At 47.4% G+C, this 25,163-nt stretch overlaps 1 protein-coding gene across 4 annotated transcripts in view; it reads right to left on the reverse strand.

Annotated features, from left to right (window-relative positions):
- NRP2 (neuropilin 2) overlaps positions 1 to 25,163 on the reverse strand; it is a 113,022-nt gene that overhangs the window by 17,343 nt on the left and 70,516 nt on the right. Inside the window, exons 13-16 of one of the 4 annotated variants that reach the window (XM_081142240.1) lie at positions 15,549 to 15,811; positions 13,943 to 14,039; positions 12,791 to 12,811; positions 126 to 3,576 (exon numbers count right to left, since the gene is read on the reverse strand). In XM_081142240.1, coding sequence (XP_080998366.1) covers positions 3,296 to 3,576; positions 12,791 to 12,811; positions 13,943 to 14,039; positions 15,549 to 15,811 — 662 coding nt within the window. In that variant the 3' untranslated portion in view covers positions 126 to 3,295. Of the gene's footprint in view, positions 1 to 125; positions 3,577 to 12,775; positions 12,812 to 13,942; positions 14,040 to 15,548; positions 15,812 to 25,163 lie in introns of those variants that run through there. The other 3 variants (XM_081142239.1, XM_081142238.1, XM_081142237.1) reach the window with 3 other exon arrangements.

Here is a 25,163-nt window from a genome sequence, read left to right on the forward strand (position 1 = left end):
CTACCTCCCACAGAAATGCCCTGTAGCTCAGAAGACAATCTGTAAGCTTTGAAAACATCAATTTGTTCAAAGCCTACGTTTCAACTTTGTTCTCACAGGCCAAGGGGAAAAAAAACCCAGATGTTTGTATAAAAAATATTATCATTTTATTACATTCCACACAATACATTTGCAAATAGTTTCCATTGTCCACAAGTTATTTTGATACACAGGCAACTGAGCAATGCAAGAGTTGTCACAGTTATAGGGAGAGGGGGTAAGAATAGGAAGTTAAAATGTTTACATTTTCTTGTTTCATTTTCTGTTGTTCTTTGGTAATTTTCGATTATTTAGGTGTTAGCTTGCCTGCTAGTTTTATTTTCAAGACAGGGTCTTTTTAAAGATGGGGCATCAACTTCAGAACTACCACTGAATTTCCTATCCTATTCTGGCTTTAATCCCTAAAATGTGGGACAAGGGAAAAGACAATTTTACTTTATTTTAAGCATTCTGTTTTGTTAATGGCAATGATATGATCTTTTTTTCCCCGCCTTTGCCAACAATTAGGGAATAGCAATTGCCAGCACAATGTCAAGGACGGGATTTTCACCCAGAGATAGGGGTTTCCTTCCTTCCTGGGTCTGTTGATATGAAACCTCTACTAAGGCAAAAACTTTAGTAGCCCGAGCTAGACCTTCAATTCATTCATTCATTTATATTTTATTAGTTGCTATTACCTCTTTGTCTTCCGAGAAGCAACTCTAAACACATGCACACATGCAGTCACCTGTGCAGCCTATTTTCCTTAGAAGAGAGTGACCCTTCCCTCCCTTTATGAAATGCAGAATTTTGCGTTTTAAAACCGCAAGACATGATTTTATAGAAGAGCTGCCCTTTTAGCAGAGACCTAGATAATATTATGAACGTTGCTGGGGCCAAGAGAGAAGAGAGAGGAGAGAGGAGAGAGGGAATGACATCCCCAGTTGAAGTGCATCACGGGCTTTACAAAGATTTGAGCAGTCTCGTATTCTCAGCTATGGCATGTATATAAAGATGATGCCACACGGGGCATCGGATAAAGATACAGCAAATTCACAAAGTTGTTGTCATCTTCTTTTAAAGAAGGGAAGTCTTCAAGGGCATATGGTAACTCAGTTGCTACACTGGCTGGATTTTCCAGATCTAATTTCCTGACTCCGCGCCTCCAGGGGGCGCCTCCAGGGATGCTAATCATTTCGAGGGAATGCCTGGCCCCAGATGCATGTCTGGATGTGGACACCTGAGATAAAAGCCCTTAGCGACTGGCATGGAAGTCATCACATGGTACCCCGGGCTCCTGCCCCTCCTCCCTCTGCCTGCTTCTCTTTGCAACCTTCAGCTGGGCTAGGATTCTTCTTGAAATCTCAAGGTGGCTCATGCTCTAGCCTTTCATCTTTTCTTTTCTTGGCAGGGCTGCTGTGGTTGAGAGAGTGGCTCTTTGAAATAGAGTAAGAGTGGGAGAGCACCATTCTTTCAGGGGGATGAAACAAACCAGATGCGAAAGTGAGTGCGTGTGCTAGAGGGAGTGCTGTGGATATTCTGAAGGAACGCTCAAAGTCTCTCTCTCCCCCAAGCAGCCAAAAACATAAAAATAAAAAACTCAATCATTAGTATTTTGCTCTCAGAAGGTACCTGGAAGCTTTCAGCCCAGGCAACCATCTTTGGAGAGAATCTTAGACTCTCCCAGTGGATTCCTAGTAGGAAGGTGAGAAATAAACACCCCCAAGGCGGAGCCCCAGGACACTGAGCATCTCGTTAAAATACAAAGTTTCTATCAATGACATTGACTTCATTATTGAATCTCTCCTTTGTACAATATCATTAGGCCATTTATTTCCAACCTCCCTTTCCCTGTGTCGCTTAGAGAGGACAAACGGGCAGCCACGGATTTATCTTCACTATACCTTCTCCTGACGATGTGGCAACACCTGGAAGTGCCACGCCAGCCTACGAGGGTGTACTTGCCAGATGCTACAGATGCTTTAAGGGGAAGCACATTGGTACATTTTAAAAAATGGTTACTCTTTATTCTCTCATAATATTCAAATAAGTCAGGTGGACAGCCTTACATTTTAGCAGCTGTAGGTTCAGGCACACATCAACACCATGAAAGGAAAGCGAAGGACCCCTTCTCTCCATATTTTACAAATGCTATTACAATGACCAATATAATACCAAGGAATACGATTCGTAACCGTCTCACTCAGCTCCCTTTAAAGCTGGGCCCAATGATTCCCCTCAGGCGGGGAGTCCTTTCCTTCTCCTGCCTTCTCTCCCCCGCCTCCTCCTGCTCTCAGCTTAAACAAGCTGCTGCTTCTCTGCATCAGTCTCAGTTCCATCATTCTCTATGACTTATTCCAGGATTGGACTTAACTGACAAAAGCTAAACATTCATTATGAGCTTCTCTTTTGTAAGGCAACATGAGACAGATTTGCTTCAGGGCTGGAAGTAGAGATGGTTCCACTCGCACCCAATGGCTGTTATCTGTTACTTCAAAGAAGCCAGGAGACGTGACATGGGGTCACGTCCGAGTACACGGGAACCTTCCTCTTGGGTCAGGTGGGTGGGGAATGGGCGAGGGATGGGAGGGGCCACATTTCGGTCCATGCGGCCTCTAGGTTTTTAGGTACCTGGAGATGACAATGGTAGCCAACAGAAAGCCAGCCAGAGCTAGATAAGGCAACAAAAAGCTTCAATCTCTTCTCCAAGTAAACAAAACTAGTACAGTATATTATTTTCTTGTAAAATGTACCCCCGGAGAAGTAACACAATAGCTAAAGGGGGCCCTCTCTGAACACACCCACACACTCCCCCCTGACAATGAACCAGTCTCTCTCACACCCACACCCACACCCACACCGAGCTACTCTCACACGCCAAATGTATACTATGTACAAACACAGATCCAGGGTTCCCCCCAGTCTCCTGGCAGACTGCCCGCCGAGAGGGGGTATGGGATAAGGCAAGGGGAGGGCCAGGGAACCAGTCTCTGGAAGAAAGCCAGCTGGGCCTTGAGCTGTGAAGTGTTTAGGGTGTCTCTCTTCTCATAGTCCAAGATGCAACATTAGAGTTGGGGTTGGTTGGTTGGAATCAACAAAAGGGAAAAAAAAACCAACTCAAGAGAAATGGTCAGGATGGATAGGAGTGCACAGGGTTTGGGCCCCAAGAGAGAGATGTCTGAGTCACACAGAGACTAGGCGAGGAGAAAAAAGTGCAAAATCGAGGCAACGTGTTTGCAGTCTTTCTCGTTTTTGGGTGTTGTCCTTGCTTCGGCCCTCAGCAGTGCGAGCTGCGGTCTTGCTCTAGCTTAATGGTTAGGGTGGGCTCCACCGCCAGAGGGGCCCCGTTGGTGTAGTGGGAGGTTTTGTAGGTGATGGAGTGATCGGTCTTCTTGGCCGCATAGCGGAACCGGTGGTAGTGGAGCACCAGGGCCAGCGCGACGGAGACCAGCACCAGCAGGGCGCCCCCGGTGGCCATTACGTAATACCAGTAGGCTGGGATGGGCTGAACGGGCACCGTGTCCACTGTGGGCTCGGTCCCTGGTAGGAGGGTGCCCCCTGGTGGAGAGACACAGAAGAGTGTTGCTAGGCGGAGAGCATGCAGACTAATCAAAAATCAATTAAAAAAAAAAAGGAAACACACACATGCTTTGGAGTGGATAGGGAAGGGGACGGGGAATAAGGCGACACTGAGTATTTAGCTCGTGACAAGACGTCTATTCACAACCTTCAAGGCAGGTACTATCAGACCCATTTTACAGCTGAGGAAATAGAGGCTCAGAGGTTAAACCAACAGTGGTTATGCAGTAAGTAGGTAGTAAGTATGGGATTCAACCAAGAGCTGTATGATTAGAGAGCTCTTTTCTCCTTTCTGTTACACCACAATTACTCTATAATGCACAGAAGCAGTATAATTCATACATATGCATGCGCACGCATGCGCGCGTACACACACACACACACACACACACACACACACACACACGAGTACATGATGTTGAAATGACTTCTGGGATTCCATAAGGCTGATTCCCCGAATGGGTGGAAATACAGTATTTGGTCTGGCTGGCCAGCATTTTCAAGCGATGTATTAATTAGGCTGGCTAGACTTGAAGGTAAATTCCACGTTGGATTGCCAAGGCTTCCATGCCCATTGAAATCAGCCTGGTCTTGTCTAAACAGGTCAATTACCACTGTCAAGCAATGACTAACGATTCGTGTTCTTTTTTTAATTGTATAGAGGTTTTAAAAATCTGATTGGAAGGATGTTGCAACAAAAAATGTGGGCACGAAATGATAGTGGGTGTGTGAGAGCGAGAGTGAGTGTGAGCAAAGGGAGGGAGATCGTTCTTAATCATGGAAAAGACAGAGGAGGGAAGAGAAGCTAGCGAGGATTTAGGAGGCAACCACATTTGCTGGCCGGCCTCTGGTTGCCATGGAGATGATGTAGTAGATTTAAGCTCAGGGTAACTCCGGGGAAAGACTGGCTGGAGTCCCACTTGATGCAAAACAGTACTACAACATGATTCTCCCAACGATTTACATCAGATGAGAATCTGGCCCGGAATGGGACTAGGAGCTTTTGAGCTTGCCAAAACCAGACATGATCTTTACTTCTGAAAAATGATGTATGCTTAACCTATGAAAATTCCTCCCTAGCTGCTTACATCAAGTGCCGGTGGCTAGAAGCATGTATCTTCTCTATCCATGGGCTAGCCAGTGGGGGGCCATGGCCGTGTGGCTGCCTTCTCCATACATCGCTGGTCCTACTCTGTGGGTGTATCTCTGCTCAGATGCAGACAGAGCTTATGTATATCTTCAGGCCTCCCCCGTGAGACATGGAGCTCCTCAAGCAGGAGAACACGCTCTCATCTTGGTTTCTACCCCCCCGGCATGCACAGAGAAGGCACTCAATAAATGCCTGAACTGAGGCAATGACTTCTATTTCTGAGTCAGTGTCCGCCCACTCCTGCAGCCCAAACACCAGAACTCCCCTCTCTGAGTGGGGGATCACTGCTGTCTTCTCAGAAGTGGCAGAAAAACGAGAGCATTTTTTTCCTGGAAAATCTTTCAGAGCCTGCCTACCTTCTCAGATCTTAATCATTGCTTCCTCTGGTTTTAGGGATCCCTTCTGCAAAGGTGTAGGGCTCGTTGGTGCCTCTTAAGCCATCAGAAGTGCCACAGTATTAGAGCTTCGACAAGGACGCGTCACACAGTACATGCCCTGGCAGCCACATCCACAGCCCCTGGGGTGGAAAGGATCCCAGAATCCCAGGGTCCCCTTCCTACCCCTGCCTACATGACATCTTCATCACCTAGTCTGTTTTTCTTGATTCCCAAGCCATTGCTGTCTTTTCATAATTTCATTACTGTAGCTGAGAAATTACCCCTCCCCCCCCCACTATATTAAAAATTATGTGTAGAAACAGAGAAAAGGAAAGCAAGGCGCTGGAAACAGCTCCTTGAAATGGGCAGCTTTCGAGTCACAGCGAACTGGTGTCAACTCATTATTCAGGTCACCAGAGTATCTGCTGCCTGGCAACCATCCTGCTGCTGGATTTTCATGTGGGCTCAGAAGAATGCACGAGAAACAACAAAGTGCACAGGGACGGCCCCAAGTTCCTCACTGCCGAACCCCTCCCCTAAAGGGCGTCCTTGGGCTTGCCTCTGATTTTGATTTCGCTGCACAGTGAGGGCTGTCCTTTAATGAGCTGCAGCTCACCCATGAGAGGAAAGGAAGGCGACAAATCTGCAGGGATTAACTCCCCACCCGAAGCACCTGACCAGACCCCAAGGGCAGGAGCACACATTTTTGCCAAGCGGAAAACAGCCACAACTGCCCGTGTTCCCTCCATCACCACCTAGTCTCAGTTCAAAGCTTTGCTATCCTTCGGCCAAGATTCTGGTTTTCAACATTAAATACACCACCCAGGGCTCCTAGTGCTGGGGCTGAGGAAGGATGTGGTCTTCATGCTACTCCTGAAGTGTTTCTTACGATAGAGAAAGTGGGGGCACAGTGGGGAGGACCGAGGGGGCCGGCTGGAGGAAGGTAATTACAATACGTGGATTGCCCAGTCAGAATCAGGGCTGGACCCCTGGCCTCAGAGTTCTGCTCTGCTTCAGAAGACAAACTCCACTTTGGGTATAAGACCCTCTTCCTTTTTGTGAGCAATACTCCCCTCCCCGGAAATTATCAACATGTAGAAAATCTTGGTGACCAAAGCCATTTGGGGGACATTAGATTGGCTCCTTAACGTTTTCCTTAAACATTGGTTTGGAGAAATGAGGAAACATACTACCTGAATTGGTGCTTTTAATGTTAAGGGAGTTAGAGAAGAGAGGATACCTTCCCCTCATCTCCTACAAGCAATTTTTGGGAGACCTGCAACTGGGGGCCAGAGTTTCTCAGAACATTCTCCAGCTAAAGAGACTCAACTCCCACAGGCAGGCGGGTTTGGAATCTGGCTCTCTGGCAGCCTTCAAGGGCTCTATGCCGATGAGGCTGTGGTTTGCCAGAAATGGAAGGTAATAGATCAATTGGGGTTAAGTCCCTTTCTAAAGCACCTTCCCAGACAACAGTGGCAATCCAACAAATACCAGATGGATGGATGGATGAGTGGAAGAATGTACTTTGGGCCAAAATTCAGATTCCCTGGAAAATGGTAATGACCCACTGGCACTTAACAGTTATTCTTGGGAAGTGCTAGAGATTTTGCTGGCTCACACGGCGCCGCTATGTAAAACTGCAAAAAAGGTGCCCCCTTTGGGCAGATTCCACTTGCGCCAGGTGCCTAGGCTGGTGAGTGGCTGCATTTTTGCCCTACTTGCACCTTCAGCCACACAAGGTGTCTGGGCTGTTGCTTTAAAATAAAGGAGACTGGGCCTGGTCCCCAACATGGGAGAAAGCGTAGGTAAGACTTCAACCTTGAGAGCTGGTCAGGTGCTGACCTGAACGCTCCCTTTGGTTGCTCCAACTTCTACCACTAACTCACATACCTCCATTTTTTCCAATTGGAAAATCAACTCCTGAACTATTTTTTTATTAATTTCCACCCCCCAGTCCTCCACAGAGTATTCTCCTTGTGTGAGATAATGGGAAACATATTTAAAAAGAGTCAGTAACTGCGAGTGTATTTGCAAGGCTGAACAGGCCCTCATCGGTAAAGGCTCCGAGCCCTCAGGATAGGGGGCAACGTGAAAGCACAGGATTTGAATTTGGAAAAACAATAAATTTGAAGAAGTCATGCATAGGGGGAAAGTGAGGAGAAAGACTACACCGTGGGTAGTGTTCCTTCCATTCCTACTGTGCAAACAGGGTTCCTGGATTAATATGCAGTTGGGAAATGTGGTCAGAACGGCAGTAACAATGAGTGGGCGTTTCCCGTGTGGTGGGCACTGAGCTACCAGCATCATAAGAATTATCCTGCTGACTTCTCATGACTCTCAGATGGGACCTGAGCACTTGAGGGCGTAAGTGATTTTCTCCTGGCTTTACCTGGAGGAGAATCGAGGAGGAGGGCAGAGCAACAACATACAGTGGAACCCTAGAGATGGCCCAGGGCCCTCAGAAGTTCCCGCCACCATTAAGGGGCAGGGGCAAGACCAGAAGCGCATTCTGGTTAAACCCGGCCCAGCCCTACGCTGTCCGTTTAGAACACAGCCTCCCTCCTTCGTTCACATGCTGCTTCTGGCTCTTTGTGCTTCAGTGGCAGAGCTGAGAACTCGCGATGGTCTCATAAAGCCCGACACAGGGAAAGTGTGCAGACCCCTGGCCTTGGACAGGAAGCTCCCCGTCCCCTTCTGCCGCCTGCCTCTGTCCGAACCTGTCTGAGGACCATCCCAGTCAAGCCAGGTTCTCGCTCAATCACAGCTAAGCTTACGACACGTCCTCCGGACCTGGGGAGTCACCCACCCAGGCTCCTAAAGTAATGTTTTGAAAGACAACAACGGTGAGTCTTCTCTCTCTCAAAAGGGGAACAAAAAGAAAGGCTCGATGCAAGTAAGAACCGTTTCAGGCCTGGCCTGTCTGTGGAGTCCTTTGCATATAGGTTGAAAATAAAGTGTCGGTGAAGGGGCATTTCAGATAAAAGGCTTATTTAATTTGGGAGATTAAACAAGCCAAAAAAAAAAAAAAAAAAGGTTGGCTCCTCTAGAAAAGTTTACAGAAGATAGTAGAAGAATGTGGTCTGTTTGGAAAAAGAATGTAAAAGTATGAAGTATCCTTGAGAAATGATTCTCGATTTGCCCCACGAGCAGTATGTGGAGGGTCAGAGGAAGGTTTGCGCTGAGCTCGCAGAAACCATGCGGACCTCCACCCCCACCTCACCCCACCCCCATCTATCGAAAATGATTCGCTTTTCTTTGTTTGTTTTTTACATAAAACATGGACTTATGTAAAGAGAACCTTTTCTGTTGGTGTTCTAATTTTGTTAAAAGATTTCAAATCCCGTGGATTCCATGCTGAATGGGTGAAAGAAGACCAAAAAAAAACCCTGCAAAATTTGTATAAAGATATAAAGTGCTAAAAAATATTTTTCTGTTTCCTCCCCTTTTTTTTTTAAAAAAAAATCGGAATTGTGCCCTGTACTATAGTTGTTTGAATAAAAGTTTTATTTATTGCATCCAAAAAAAAAAAATACAATGCCTCTAAATTCAGATCTGTGGTTGGTTGGCTGAAGTCTCGGACACTTCTTATCTCTTCTGTGGCACTTGTGTAACTGTCTTTAAACTAAGGCTTGTCCTTTCTGTTCTTGGAGAGAGGAAAAGTCCGAGAAAGAAATGTTCTCCTCCCCTTACAGAGACTGCCGCTGGCGGCTGTTTAGATGAAGGTAAACCTGCTGGGAGGGGATGCGCCAGCCTCTGCGACAGGAGAGGCGACGCGCACCAGCGAGCCTCGCAGAGGATGCCTCAGTGTCCCCTTGGGCGAGCGGCGGCAGCCAGGCAGTTACCCGCTTACACACATCTGATCTCCAGGCTCCCTTGCTCAGCAACACCTAGGCTGCATCTGGCAGCTGGGGACGGAGCGGGAGGGGCAAGGAGGACTCAGCACAGCTGCCTAGCCGAACCCTGGCAGGGTCTAGGAATACTTCTCTGCCTTTCATCAGAGGATTACGTGCACGAACACCATTTAACCCTCCCTGCGTCTCAGAAGGGCTTCTCGCAGATGGAGCTGTGGGGGAGAGGAAGCCAAGGGGAGTGGGAAGGTGAGGCCAGCCCCAGGTCCTGTGCCCTGGGATGGGGGCCGTGGCACTGGCGGGTAAGCCCTCTGGGAGGCAGCCAACAGGGAATGAGGGTGGGGATGGGAAGGGAGAGATGGGCCAGTTGGCACCAATTAAACAGAACTTAAGACCTGATGCACAGTCGAACCCCTGCCAGCTCTGTCATTACCCCAAAAGGGCTCTCTCTTGACTGCTCCCCTCCATGCCCACGAAAATGTCTTAGATGTTCACGCTCTCCTGGTCTTACCTGGAGGAAGACTGTGGAGGACTGCAGAATGTGAAACCCAAGAGATGGCCTATGACCCTCAGACCTGGGCTGAGACTTAAGAGCACATTCACAGTCATTACTGACGTCCCTTTAGCATCCATCGGGGTAGACAATTCTTCACTCCAACAGCCACCTTTCACAAGCGCACCCAGCCTGGGGTTTCCATGGGTCTCTAGCGGGGAGGGGCCCAGACCCAGGCTCCCTGCCCTTGCTCTGCTCAAAGCCCACAGCCTCTAACATGAACAAGAACTGCTCCCACCGAGAGCTGCTGAAAACCACCGCCTGGACAACCACCACAGAACCCTGATTACGGGCTTTATGTATTTTTACTGGCTTCTTGATTACCCTTTTTTCTTTTATTGAAAAAAGAAAGTATTGGTTAAGAGGAAACAATCCATCACCTTAATTACACCACTTTTCGTTTTTTTCTTTTTTTTTCCTTCTTTACACACAGTTTTTCATTTGTTGGAGCTCAAGTTCTAGAAAAAGACACATGACGGAGCTATGTTTATAGCCAGTGCTTAAAAACAGAAAGAGAAAAGAAAAAACGCACACCCCGGCTACATTGTTTAAAACATGACTCATAACAACAAGAAAAAAGTCTTTTCAGAAATCACGCGACAGCTCAGCTTATTCATGCCCTCTTCCCGGTGTCCCTGTTCTGCACGGTTCTCTTTCTCTCCACGGCTTGTCTCTCTCTTCATTCCTGACTCACACCCTGCCGTACAATCATAGGTACACGCTAAGCAGAAAACACAAGGTGATTGATAGAAAACGAACACGTTTCATGGCAAGAAACGAGTAAGAGGCAGAAAATGAAACAGACTTCAAAATATAAAAGAGCAAGACTGTCTGATAAGCCCAGGTTCAGAGGCCACTTTTACTGCGTTTCCTTCAAGGCGCACCTAGTACACACTGGTCTCGCCTGAAGAATGAGAGTGCTGCTGTCTCATGGTTAATTTAGAATCAAAAAGAAAAACCACCTCAAATTTGAAAAACACACAAACAATGTAAACGCCTGTTGTTAGTAGTGTTTTACCATTCACTTTCCATATCCTGCCTGCCCAAACCTGATTTCTCTCTCTGAGTGAAAAGGCCGATTTAATCCCGAGGCCCCCGTGCCCCCACCAAGAGCTTTGCCTCTGCCCAGCCAGGAGAGGAGCAGCATGCCAGTTGCCAGGTGAGACACAGCAAATGGTCCTCTTTCCTCTCCCGTTGGAAAGCTTTGCTTGAATCAAAACAGAGCTGTATACTGAGGTCCAATGGGCCTCAGCCCAAAAGTAGACTCTGGCCCTGGATTCACTTGGCTACCAATTTGGAGATCCATGTCGAACTCATCAATGTGGCTGAAACTGTCCAAAGATGCTCTTTATCTCCCAGGACAACAGCCGTGGGCCAACCCATGCCCCCGTGCTCGGCCTTTGCTTAATCCCTAAACCAGCCAGTCCGGAGCACTGGAAATTCTTACCTTCAAGTCACTAAGATCTGTGTTTATTTTGGCTAAATGAGCACCACGGCTCTGCTGATATTTTATTTATATATTTTTTACAAGGGAACATGACTGGACTGTGAAGCTGCATGGTAAACACAGCCTCAAGGAGAGCACATGTGCCCAGTTTGTTTATTCTACAGAAGCCGAGCGCTCAGCCACCGGGCCTGTCAGTCAGGGACCCAGGCATGCGTACGCACACAGAGCAGTGTCTGCGGTGGTGGCTGGAAGCCTCCGACCAGCCTGCCCGGGAGCTTCAAGTCTCAACAACCCATGAGTCCGGTGAAACAATATGAGCGGGTTCCCCTTCCCCAACATCAATGTTACCTTGGGTCCTGAAGGTTAGAACTTGAATTCAACTGTAATCCAAGTCATTCAGTTTAGACCTCAGCTTTCCTCCCCATACTTAGATTCGCATGAACAGAAGTCTCATATCCCAAAAACACCAACACAGGCTCACGAAGACTCTTAATACTTCAAAATGTGCAATGGGGTCTGGGGAAGGGGTTCAGGGGGGCAACGAAGGTGAGAAAGAAAGAAAAGATAATCTGTGTGGGTCTGTCACTCTCTGTTCGGCCGCTTTCTTCCCCACTGTCTTAAGGCCGTGGGTTGATGAGTGGCAAATTAGGCAAGATGATTTTGAGTCAGACAGTGCATCTAGGTGACAAACGGGAAATTCATCTCTTTCCAGCCAGGAGCTGGACAGATTAATGAGAGTGAAGATAATGAGTCTAGACTCAGATATAAAACTGACTTCTCTTATCTCCGAAATGCTGTCACCTACAGGGTGAAGGCCAGCCAGCTCAAACAGGGCCCAGCGACCCTCGCAACTGATTACGTAAAGTAGGTCATGAAAAACCCGTCCCGGTCCCGGGTGAGGGTGAGTGTCTCCGAGTGCGCTTCTACACCAGGCCAACCGAAGTGAGGCATTTCGAGTGGCTTCTAAACACTTAGCATTGGGACCCAGGTGGACACTTCAGCAGTACCAACTCACTGGATTGCACAGAGGGTAAATGTGAAACCCACTGCATTATAGAAGCACAGGTAACCATCCCCCAGCTTGGAGGCCCTTTCCCCCCTGGATGAGGCGAGCGCCCCAAATTATTCTCTTTCTGATCTGTTCTTTATTTACTTTATTAGGGAGAAAATGTCCTTTTCTGTTTTTCAGTCCTCTGCTTAAAGTGCTCTAATTCCAGGCACCATATGTGTCTTTTTCGTCCCTGTATTAGACACCAGCCCCTAAATCCTGCAGCGTTTCCTCTTTAGGATGATCACTGTGTCCTGCCCCTAACTTTCTTCCCTCACAACACTGCCTGCACCACTGCATCTCACCGAAGGTTAATTGAAACTGCTGCCTTGGTACCCTGGAATTGGAACTGGAAAGAAACCGTCTTCAGGCTAAAATAAATCATTGCCACCTCATTTCACTTTTAATTTACTACTGATTTTTTGTTGTTGTTCAGTCTCCCCACAGCTTCTCCTTTCTCACCACTCATGCATTTTCAGCCTCATTGCTCCCCGTTGGACAATGCAAAGCTGAAAGGTTTATCTGTAACCTATTTGTCTCTATTATAGGTTTCTAAACTTTAATTAAACAAGAGACAGTGAGGATCTCAATCCTGTTTCCCCTGCTCCTACAGGTGTTGTTGGTGCCATCTAGTGGCGGGAAGGTGTGGCATGTTTTCTCTTGTGAGATTTGCTAAATCTGGAGGTTTATCCCCTCCATCAAATTCACATCATATGAGGGGAAGGAAAAGGCATGCAAAAAGAATTGTTTTTTACCTTTAAAATTCTCACCTGCAAAAGCTGAGATGGGTTCTGGAAAAAAAAGAAAGAAAATATTTTGAGTTAGATAAGGAATCTGGCAAACATAGGGCACTACAAAGATGACTTCCAGTTTTTTTTACAGTACCCCTCGGAAAGTGTCCCATGTCCTCCACATGCTCTAGACTGTGTCTAACACACCATCATCATGGGGGCTGGGTGGGCGGGGAGAGATTCTCAAAGTTGCTTTGGAACAAAAAGTCCTTCATAGAGTAATGGGTCCCAGAAGCATTGTAATCAGTCACTTACCACTGATTACTTTCTCAGAGTCTGGATTACTGTTAGATGCCCGGGGCCTGAGAGCTGCCTGAAGGGACTGGGGCAGTCCCAGGTGCTTCTGACATCACCAGGCGCACACACACACCCAGGACCATGTGCCAAGAAAAGCACTTGGTGAGTTATTACAGTCACTCTGCCGACTGAAAGCAGGTTCCAGTCCTTCTCAGGATTCCCTCTTGCTTTCAGGAATGTCTGTGGCTCTGATGGAAGATGATCGGGGTGTCCCTGGGGTGAGTTGGGTAGAATGTGTATGTAAGGTGGCTGCCTGCTCTGCACTTCTGTCCAAGGGAACACCGGTCACCTGGTGTGGCGTGTTTAATCTGACAATAATTCTGGGATTGCTTCAAAGCAAAATCTAAAATGTTACTTCAGATGCCATAATGCCCTGCAATTCATTCATGCAAAAGAACTACTTGGGTAATTATGTGATTGCTCTGATGTAACATATGTACTATTTTTGCTCCCCAGCAAAGGCTTCCATTAGATCCATCAAACCTTTCCAGCATGTAATTCTGAGTGGCAGTTGTTCTTGTCCTCTAGCATTTTTTTTTTTGCTAAAAGCTGGAGTCTGATGATGGGGTCTCAGCACCCTGAATCTCCATATACTTCGTGCATGTCTATTTCTGAATGGGAACAGGGGCTGTAAGGCTTTCCCGATCTGACACCTCTCCCATCCTGAATGCAGCCTAAGACACAGCTATGCTCACACCTCACCTGCTGCAGACTGTCGCTGCCTTACCCGCTGGGTAGCAGCTGTGTCTGAGCGTGGTATATTGCCGTCTCTTGTACATCCCAGCCCACCGTGTCTCATTTGGAAGAGCCACAGAGAGACAGATATTCACGTACCCATACAGTTCTCCAGTGGGACATCAGTGCTTATCCGAATGTCATCAATGGCGATTTCTCCTGAACGCCCTTTTCCTATAACTCCCTCGAACACAATCTAGAAGCGAGATGAATAAGAGCCATCGTTAGCTGAGCCTCCTGGTCCAAACAGTGTAAGGAGTCCTGATTTTCTGTTAACTGCAGCTTCAAGTGTGTGTGTTACTGATCCAGGTACACATCTGTTGACCACATGGCTACAGTGCTTGAAATCTTAATTTAAAAAGAGTTGGTTCAAATCAAATGCGTATTTGAAGGGATTAAAAATATATATTACAAGGTGATGGATGCTGTTGTCTAGTAACTCGAATATGTGGAGTAAAAGGAACACATTCAGAGTACGTTTAAAGAAGGGTTAAAATTTCCCTAGCATTTTTGAGGTTCATTTCTCATAAATCTTTCAAATGCCCAATCCAGGTATTTGGAAACTCAGGAGACATGAGCAGGCGGGGATAAGGTGAGAAATATAGTATGCAAGTTTAGATTGCCTTGGGGGTAACACTGTCTTATGGCTCCATTGTTACAACTAGGAGGGAAATTATTTGTTCCTTCACCACTAGTTTGATGAACACCTACTATGTGCCAGGCACAAGGCCAGTTACAAAACCTAATAGATAAGACCCTTTGACAATCTCACCATCCAGTGGGTGAGACAAAAATGCAAACAGATACTTAACAATGCACTGCATTAAAGGTTTATAAGCGGGTATGTGAGTGGGGGTGGGGAGGAACGCGACACCATAGGACCTCGAGAGGGACTGCAGACTGCACACAGAAGCCCCTCTCCTCCCTGGTCTCCAGCCACTCCTCATTCTCGCCCTCCCCAGGTTCTCTCCGCAAACTAGCACATGTCCTCTGGCAAGCTAAGCGAGCAGTTGGCTGCCTCTCCAGCCATCTGTTGCTGCTTCTCGTCTGGGGAGGAGCAGGTTAATGCTTTGGCTGGTTCTTAGTCACCTCTTCCACAGTGTGTCTACTCTACCGAGTTTCAGCCCACAGCTGCGCATACCCATCTGTGCCTCAGTCTCTAGCTCTGTGGGGCAGAGATAATAGAACTCAACTCCTGGAGCCACGGGGAGAGAAACTGCTCATTCAGAGATGGGTCTCTCTGGTCCGCTGGCCACTAAGCACACACAGCAGCCCTCCCCTGCCTGTGTTCACACCCCAGCTGGGACAGGTCTGGGAGGCTGTGCTCCTCCATCCCCACCCTGGAGTCTGAGGGACTCCACAGGCCTCTTCCCTGTGTGCGAAGGGTCTGTTTGTGTTTATTTCCCTGGCTTCTGGGTCTCTGTGTCAGCCTACCTGATAGGGATCTAAAATAAAATGGAGAGAAGAAACATTTGCTGGAGATTTCAGCAATAGAAAAGGCAATAGGAGGAACAAAGAACCAAGTCTGGGTGTAGAGATAGGCACATTCTGAATAACAAATAAGAGTGTCATTTAGTTGCCATGGCAACGTGAGAAACACAGGGAAAACACCAGCGCTTAACCACGCTCCCTAATGATGAATGGGCACCCTCGGCCCTTTGAAATACTGCAACACAGATCACCAGGCCCCCCGTCGCCGTCCCACCTGGTACTCCATGTCGTAGCTGGGCAAGATGATCCGCCCGTGCTTCCACTCGCTGCCCTGGTCCTCGCGGATGACCCAGAGGAGCTTGCTCTCCTGGCTGGCTTCGCGCACCACCTGCAGCGCCAGGCCGCGGCCGCCTGTGGCCTGGTACTGGAACTCCATGCACACCGGGCTGCGCGGCAGGTGCAGCGGCGGGCTGATGAGCCGCGCGTACTGGCCCTCTCTCCGGCCATCGCTCTGCAGCCGCAAGAAATTCCTGTCATCTGGGGGAAACAAGCCAAACAGAGGTTCCCGGTGAACGCCTGGGAAAGACACCGCTTTGCAGCTGTTGCTCCTCCAGGGAAAAGCTGGGGTCAGAGTTTGGCTGACTTGTTTTTTCACGTCCTGGCTCTCCAGGCCCTGCGCCCTTTTCTTAAAGCTCCTTCAGAGCCTGGATCCAAATGCTGCGTCCTCTTGAAGCCCTTTGAGTCTTTCCATCAGGTCGGTCCCTCCTGCCCGTCCCTCAGCATCACTTTCTCTGAGCCTCTTTTACATATGGCACCCGGCGCGGCTGGCCTTATGTCTCGGCTGGTTGTGATTCTCCTTGTGTTCTCTCCCTAGAGTCTAAGAGGCCAGACTCGCATCTTGTTCACCGTTGGCTTACCCAAGGGACCAATGCAGTCAATGAACTGAATTATAGGGGGTGAGGTGGCTGCTAGACTAGAGGATGATTCTGCCAGGTGGTTTATGCTTCAAGCCTTTGTCATCTTGGCTGGGCACTGTCCCAATGGAAGACATTTAAAACCTTCTGTCTCCACCAGCGTTACTAGATGGTGCCTGGGCGACCGTAAATCAGAAGCTTAGTGTCAGCTTCGAGAGAACAGGGGGGTGAGAGCCGAGTAGGGGTGATTCACAGGCTCCCCTCCCTTCCCTGCCCAGCCCAGCCTGGGGAGGCCTGAACTTGGCCTTTCTCAGACAGCCGGGCAAACACAGCTCCAGTGAAAACAGGCGCTGTCATCATCACTAACAAAGGCTATGCATTTGGTAGAGAATACACACATGCTGGAAAATTAAGGTTTCACACGTCCAAATGTTCAGAGAATGGGCCTTTTAGCTGATTAGTTTTCAAATACATCCGACACTATGTGAAAAATGGAGCTCCTCTTCCTCTTTGCAGACCTCAGGCCCTGCAGACACAGGTATGGGGGCCTGCACCTGAAAATCCAACTTGGCAGGAGTGTTCTGGCCACTTGTACAGAGAAGAAGGTGCCATCTGAAGAGAAAACCTCACTGCCTCCTTGTTGGCCCTGAAACCTCTCACGCTGAACACTTCCGTGAGATGGCAGGGACACTTTTGCACCTCACATCCAGCACACCAGACACCTCAGGGTCATGCTAATCAGAGACATGTGCACAGAGCTTTCTTACTCAGCAGGGTCTGTGAACACCCTGGGCTTGTCGGGGAAGGACAGGCGAGGACTTCAGAGCTCCGAAAGCACTGGTTTGCTGTTGTTACTCTTGCTGACATCATCTTTCTATTGAGAGCTGAACCTGTGACAGTCCTTCCTCCCATCAGTGGCCCAGAAACAGATCCTACCCCTCTCCTCCCAGCCACCTCTCTCCTCTCCTGTGGCTTCCCTGAGCCCCTTCTGGTCACAGTCTCTGGATTATTGCTCTAGAAGCTCCCCTGCCCTGAAGTCAAATGAAAGCAGCTTAGGATGCATAGTTGGGATTCCAGTTTGCGTCTCCTTAACCATTCAAAGCCATGCCTGTCTAATACCCCACAATATAAGACCTCTTCAAGGCCAAAGTCAGCACAGATAACCAGGCAGCTGCCTACAGCTGAGAATGTTAATGATGGGGATCTGCCGAGGGAGGAGACACTGGTGCCACAACCAGACACTTAACACGCTTCTAAACCTATGCTTCTCCTATCAGATCTCATTACTACTGCTGTTAATGATAATAATTATGTCATATCATATTTGCATAATGCTTTCCAGGTTACAAAGCATGTTTGTATGCATTATTCTGTTTAATCCTTGCTATATGTTTGAGAGCTCGGTTTTATTAACCCTACTTTGCACAGGATGAAAAAAACTGAGGCTCAGAAAGGTTCAAGTGACTTGTCCAAGGTAGAGAGGCTAGTAAGTAGTAGAGCCAGACTGGACATTGTGTTCCCACCTTCAGACAGTACACTCTTCAGTTCAGCTGTGCCCCAGGTGCCCTGCCCCAAGCCCGGGCAACCAATCACACTCTATTCATGGTAAACTGACTTCCCTACTGGGCATTGCTCCTTCCACTCCTCTTACTGTAATTCCCCCTCCCTGACCAATCCACCAATCCCACCTTTTTGGCTAGTTTTTCTCTGAACCCTTCTGGCACATTTCAGCATTAACTTCTCTCAACAGCTCGAGCATTTACAGACTGTTTCACTGATTTCACCTTGTGTTTACAAAGACTGGAGGCCACTTTTTTCATGCATTTCAGCAGGTTAACACCCACTGCCTTATACTATAACTTAACTGTTTCATGTGTATCTTTCTTATCGGCCCAGTTAGATAAAAAGGTCCTGGTATTATACACATAAGGCTTAATACGGCTTCTTCTCACAGCCCCTAAATAGTGACATATATATGGCACTACTCAAAAAAATTCTGTACCCATGAATGACCGAATGACAAACACATGGGTAAAGAATGATATGAGGCTATGTATTGGAAGTAAGAACAGAGGGCGAATCGCCTAGCCTCTAGTGATCCCTCAGACTCATGAAATCTCTTCACAGTTCCCTCCCACCCTCCTGAGCCAACAGCTCTTTTCAAGGTGAGTTGAACTAGTAATAGCAGGGTGCCTGTGGCACCGCCATCCACTGAGTCACCAGTGAGAACCCCCAGATGCTCCCATGCCCCAGTCATTCCCAAGCCCTAGCTGTCTCCCACCCAGATATAAAGGCAACCAGCTTTCAGAGACTTATTATTCAGCCTTCTTCCTTCACAGTTTCACAAATAAGACCCCCTTGCTGCCTGAAAAGTGCTTGGCAGAAATACTGTCACTTGTGTGAATTTACATGAAGCGGCAGGGGAATCGTGTCATAATGGTTAGAATTTAGTGAGGAAAACGTGTGTGGAGGTGTAAAGAGCTGGGCTGGCTGGGTGTTACCTGGGTCTGTGCTATTCACTCATCCTGTGGCTAAAACTTAAGCGCAGTGAGGCCAAAGGTTTCCCAGACTCCTCTCCCAGGGGCCCGAGCTCCCGCTCTCCCCTCCCAGCAATAAGATGATAATCACTGTGCATGATTTAAAGGGCCACTGGAAGACCGGGGAGTTAATGCTGGTGGCGTGCTAAGCACGAGCAGCTGAGGGATCATAATTCAGGGCTGACATCTGAGCTAATCCACTGGTTTGCAGAATCTCAAGACAAGCAGGCCTCTGAATTTCACTTAGTTAAATCATTTGTGTCCCACTTGTCTGTTAAGTGCTATGAGCTGGAGGGAAGAAAGATGATATGTAAATTTAAGGAATTAGCAGTAGACATCAGTCGGAGGGACACTGAGCTGCAAAATGTCCCCGCCCGTCACTGAGAGAGGCCTGATTAGAACCAGGACATCATGAAGGAATGGCCGAGACCAGGAAAATCCCAGGGAGGGGGAGAGGAGAAGCAGGGGGAAGGGAACCGATGTTAACTAAGCACCTACTATGTGCCAGATATTACACTGGAGGCTTTGTCTGCCTACTTTATGTAATCTTCCCTATGAAATAAGTATCATTTCGCCCATTTTCACCAAAAAAAGAAAGTGAGGCTCAGAGAACTGAAGTGATGTGTCTGACACCCTAGCTACAGAGTGATGGAAGTAGGGTATGAGCCCTGACTGGACCAAAGATGGCCTCTCACCCTGGCTGGAATCTTGGCCCCGACTTCACTAATCTTTTAAAGCCTCAGTCTTCCCGTCTGTAAAATGAGTGTAATAACATTACTGCACAGGGTGTGAGGAGGAGGAAATGCACAGTAACAGGGACACAGCAAGAGCTCGATAAAACTATTGTCTTTTATCTCTACTACTATGGCTATACACACTGCCTCCTGTGCCTGCCTTCTTGCTTTTTAAGAAAGAAAAAGGGTTGAAAGAGCACCAAAAACTTGGGGAGACTAATCCAAGACTCAAAGGGAAGTATGGCCTGAGGACAGTAAAGATGTTTTCAGGAATAAGACGGTTCCCAAATCCATCATCCTAATCCCAGAAACCAGGCAGCCACAGTTGTACATGGTGCACTCTCACATATCTGTGTGTGAATCTGTGCTAGATGAAATAAAATAATACATGATCCTGGATGGAGACACAGCCCTGCCGTCCAGAGGAATGATGCTGAAACATCCAGAACAGCTGTCCACCCTTTGCTTTAAGTTTCCCAGGGAAGAAGTTTCCATAGGCCACATTGGCAATGTGTTTTCTGGGTCACAACCCTAACGGCCGGGAACTTATTAAATTCAGTTTTAAGTTTTCCTGCTGTCATTTAGACACATGTCCTCCCCTTCTATCTCTGGTGGAGCACAGCCAGTATCTGTCCTCTGACTTACAGACATTGCCACTCATGAAGAATGAAGACCCTTAGTCTTTGCTTCCCCAGGAAACACAACTTTGCTCATTTCACTGGCCATTCTCCAGGTCTTTAGTTAGAGTGGTGGGTCTCTACTGACCCCCCCACCCCCACCCCAGCTAAGGGCCTCTGTTCTTTTAAGTTAGGGCACCACTGATGTGCTGTAGTGAAACACACTTGTAAAAGTGAAGTCTGTTCTTCTGGAACATCCCAGTTTATGGCCCATTACTGCCAAACACAGAGGGATTGCTAAGCACACACTGGCTGCTGAATGCTTGATAGAGCAAAGGGTTGGCATGGCATGGGTAGGCCACTTTAATGAGTCACTTGGACTTTAAGGAAGAGTCCTTTGAATTGTTCAAAGGTTGCTAGAACATGACAATTGACTAGCTACGAATCAGCCCTGCCTGCTGGAGGCTGTCATCTTGTTCTTGTACCTGGTGGCAGTGATGCCGGCAACGGAGAGCTTCCAGCAAAAAGGCAATGGGAAGGAAACGTGTTCAGTTGTTGACAGAGAATGAAGAAATCATGTCCCAGAGATACAATCCCTCTCCTCCCAGACCTGACATACTTGGGAGGCATTTTGCGAGGGTCCTGACTCAAAACATCTGTTGTTACCCACGATACAGGGAAAACAATCACATGGGAATGAACAACAGGAGTTCGAAAGGGTGGGGAGGAAGTGCAGAGGACAGGGTCATTCGGGAGTTTTAACCTGCTGCCGTCTCTAAAAGGGGTCTCCTGATGTTTCACCTGGCGATTTACAGCCACATCTGGCTTCAGCTGCGTAAGTGCTTTGTGAACACATGACAGCGTCTGGCCCAACAGCAGTGGAACCGCAGTGTCCCCACCATACCAAACCCTGAAATAAATCACCAGCCTGATCCTCTGGCTATCATGAAGCCAAACACACCATCTGTCCAGTACGTACATCTCCTGGCTAGCATCTCACCCTCCTACTAGAGCAACCATCTGAAAGAATATTTAGTGCTGCAGGAGATGGAGTCTCTTTGTATAGGTCATGCTTAAAACATGAGTCAGCCCCTCAGCTGGCCTCCCAAGGTCAGTCTGTCTCACTAAGGTCCTCGAACTAACAACCAGTGAAAGGAAACACTGACTTTGGATGAACTCAGCAGGATGTTCTCAAGGTTTACAATTGTGGACAATTTGGGGTTTCAGGCCTGGTCTTTGCAGGAGTCTACCTAAAGCTTTGTTTTGGTATGTCAGCTTCCATGAAGGTTTTGCAATGAAGGCAGTCTTGCCATCATTCTGCTCCTTTAGTATCAATCCACACACTGCCGGGAAACTCAAGCAATCATGACTTTCAAAAAAAGGAGTCCTCTCGACAGCTGCCTTTTCTATAAAGCCAGAGAAGTGTTTCTACTTTCCTTAGTGAAGGACATCTATGCTTTCTTTTCCAGTTGAAGTTATGGCTTGAACATTGGCTTTCTTTTGGCCAAGCTGCTCCTGCTATTTAATTATCTATCATGATCTAAGCCCGAGAAATTCCTGTCTCAGTATCTGCAGTGGCTGCAGGGCCCCAGCCAAGCCACAGTGACCTCTTTCTCAAGGCAGTTCAAGCAAATGACAATCCTGTGTCTGGGTTGTCTGTTCCCATTGGTCCCATCTATGGGGAAGGTCTTTTGAGCTCAGGGAGTTGCTTTTTAATTCACAGAGTCAACAGTAGCTCTCTGGCAAAAATCACTCCCATTACAAGCAAGTTCACTCATCAACTATTTCCTTTGATTTCTGTGCAACCATCCGCCCACCATCCTGACCCACGCTTACTCTCTTCTTGTGTGTCCCACCTTTTTGGCCCTCCATTCTAGCAGAGCTTATAAGTGGCCTAATCTGCATCCAAACAGCCCATGTCTACCATGTACATTTGGTGGAATAGCCACCATCTGTAGAATTCAAATATTTCAGAACATTGTATTCTTGATTCACTCCCACTTGAGCTTGTTTTGGAACCCAGAGTAAAGATTCTGTTCTCTCAATCTAATAAACATATGAACGCGAGGCAGCTAAGCTCTGTCCTTACACGATGGCATACTCTTCCAAGTAGGCTTTGCCACTTTTCTTTGTATCACTTCCATGATTTGAAGTTATTGAAATGAAGTCATACTGTAATCACCTTACATGAGGTCAACAAGTTTGTACAAGAGCACACGTTTAGGGAGACCACACACCTGAGGATTCTGAAGCTAACCTGGCACAGTACCTGTATCTCTAGTCTTCCTGTCTTGCTCCTGACAATAACAACAACAAAAATGATTATTATTACTATTAATGGTATTGCTTAGTATTTATTTAGCATGCTCCTTTTGACTGAATGAAGCAGTTCCTATACTAGCCAATGCTATGTTACTTGCTTACTTTATTGTGGTTGGGCACTGAGGTAAAACGAAACAATGACCAAAATACCAGTCATGGAACACTCCCATGAAAGGATAGTAGAGATGGCACATCCCTCTAGTTACTTGCTTCTTGCTTTACAGCAGACCAAGGAACAGTAGCAGCGAGGGTCTCAGAGGTCACTCTCGTGTTAATGCCTAATGGTGCTGGAGCAGTGCTCGCCAAGACAACATTCTGTGACAATGAGCATGTCCTATACCTGCAGTGTCCACTACAGCATGGCCATTGAGCCCTTGAAATGTGGCTGGTGTGAAAGAACCAAAGTTTTAGCTGTATTTAATTTTAACTAATGAAATTAAAATAGCCACATGTGGCTAGTATATTGACAAATGGGCCACCTCAAGGACTTTTTGCCTTGTTCTTTAAAGACCTAAATCTGATCTTCCTTAAAACTCCCACTAGGGGAGATATTTTCTGTGTCATCGTAGCTACAGAGAAAAGACAGAGTGGCCTCTGAGAGAACATGGGACGGGCTCCTCGGTAACCACCAGGGGTCACTGAATTGGGAACAGGTTCCCCAGGGGCGGGTGTGAACACACTCCAGGCTTCTGAGCACAAGCAAAGAGCTAAAAAAAGAAATTCCGAGTGGCTTGAAAGGACTATCCTGAAAAACAAAAACAGTGGAATGAAACCAGTGGGTGTCCTGTCAGCCTTAAGCAACCACCACCGCTAGCCAAAAGAACAGAACTAATTGCTTACTTAAAAGGAAAAGAGAAAAAAAACAAACAAGAAAAAACAAAACATGAGAAAAGAAATCAGAAAATATCTTAGGAATGTAAGTGGTTTCCACAGACACATCTAACCAAATGGCCTGTGTGTGATATTTCAACACGGCCATTTCCCTTTTCCTTTCCTTCCTTCTTTTTTCTCCCTACTTGATGGAGACACCTCCTTTCTTAAATGTAATTACTTCTGTTTACCAACCAAAGAAAAGGGTACAACATATGGCACACTCTTCTTAAAGAGTGGAGTGGGCTCCTCTCTGGGAGATGGGGATGTGTGGGTGACACGATGGCTTTCAGGTTTGACTTGGAAGGTCGGCCACTCTGATCCCATTAGCATCTGCCCTGCCCCTAACCAAGCACAGCTGTTTCCTTTCTCCCAACGGCTCCCCTCAGGGCCCCATTTTTTTTTGAAGAAGAAAGGACCACCCTGAACAGAAAGGGCTTTCTCTCCTCTCCTCCTTAAAGGCCAGTATCCAGTTTTGTAAGGAGAAGGAACACGGGAAATACAGCAGATGATTTTCTAAATCAGCAGAGGGGAGAAGGAAGGGCTCTGAAGACAATATTATGATTTTGTTTTCTGGAGGCAAGTTACAAGTGCCACTTTTCCAAACTTCAGGGATTCCTCTGGAGGAGGAACATAATTATTTTCCTTCTCAACATCTTAGGGGAAAAAAACCATTAGATCTAGCAGTTCCTTATGGCCCGCATTTCCCTCCTGTCCCCATCCGGCCAGCCAGAGGTTGGGACTCTGCCCGCTTTGCGAGCTGGCTCTGAAGAGCCCTACCAGCCACGGGCTGCAATGAATCAACCAAATGAGGACAAGAAGTAGAATCCCCACGGGGAGCCAGGGCGGAGGGTGGGACATTCAGGTGAAGGCGACAGTTGGACCAGGGGGAGGCAGGGCGAACAGGCCATGGAACAGAGGTAAAGGCTAGGGTCAAACGGAGAGTAACTTAAGCTATCCCAGAAGTGTCACTTGCTAACTGGTGGACTTGTAGCCTGAGCTGGGCTGGCCACAGACATTCTTAGAGAAAATCTGCTCAGAAGAGTGCAAGAGGCTGAATTATTAGAAAGCACCTGAAGATGAACGCTGAATAGGAGCCAGGAAATGTCCCCGTGCTATTTCACCTATGTCCCTGTATTCAAACTGCCTCTGCCAAGCTTCCCTCTTATTCACACCCATGCATATAAACCACAGACACAAACACAAATCTACAGACACATGCACATACATATTTATAAATACATCTATACCTACATATAAAAACACAAAACATATGCATGTACACAAAAGACCCAAACACCTTGAGAAAGAAACACCTACAGACACGTATAAACCAAAAATACACACATATAAACACTATGCGTACACACACACAGACATATCCCCTACGAATCTTTAAGATAAAAAGTGGGGGTTGGGAGAACAGCCAATTAATTGGGCCAAGTCTCAAAGGAGAGGAAATAAAATGAAAAATCCAGGCTGGGTTATAAAAATAAGTATTTTTTCCAACGTGCAGGAGGCTCATTATATTAATTAAACATTATTGCAGTGAATGAGGGGAGGGAGGGTGATTGAGGTTGGGACGAGGGTAAGTGCTCTCTCCCGTTGCCCGAGGCTGCGGTGATCTTCAGATACTAATCTCTCCAAGCACTCGAATGCTGAAGAGATAAACACTTGAAATATGAAAATGTTTTTCTCTAGAACAGACGCTGTGACCCTCTGGGAAAGCAAGTGCAGGCTGTGTCAGGAGGCGGCCGCAGTGCTCTCCTGGCGTCTGTCCTACTGCCTCCCTTGGGGACAGGGGCCATGGCCAGTTCTTGCATTGAGGGGCAGGGGAGCAGCTCTCGGGAACCCTGCAGAAGGGGCGGTCCTTTTCCCCTTTTATTCTCTAGTCA

The sequence above is a fragment of the Miniopterus schreibersii genome (assembly GCF_964146895.1).
Source record: "Miniopterus schreibersii genome assembly, chromosome: 7".
Lineage (NCBI taxonomy): Eukaryota > Metazoa > Chordata > Mammalia > Chiroptera > Miniopteridae > Miniopterus > Miniopterus schreibersii.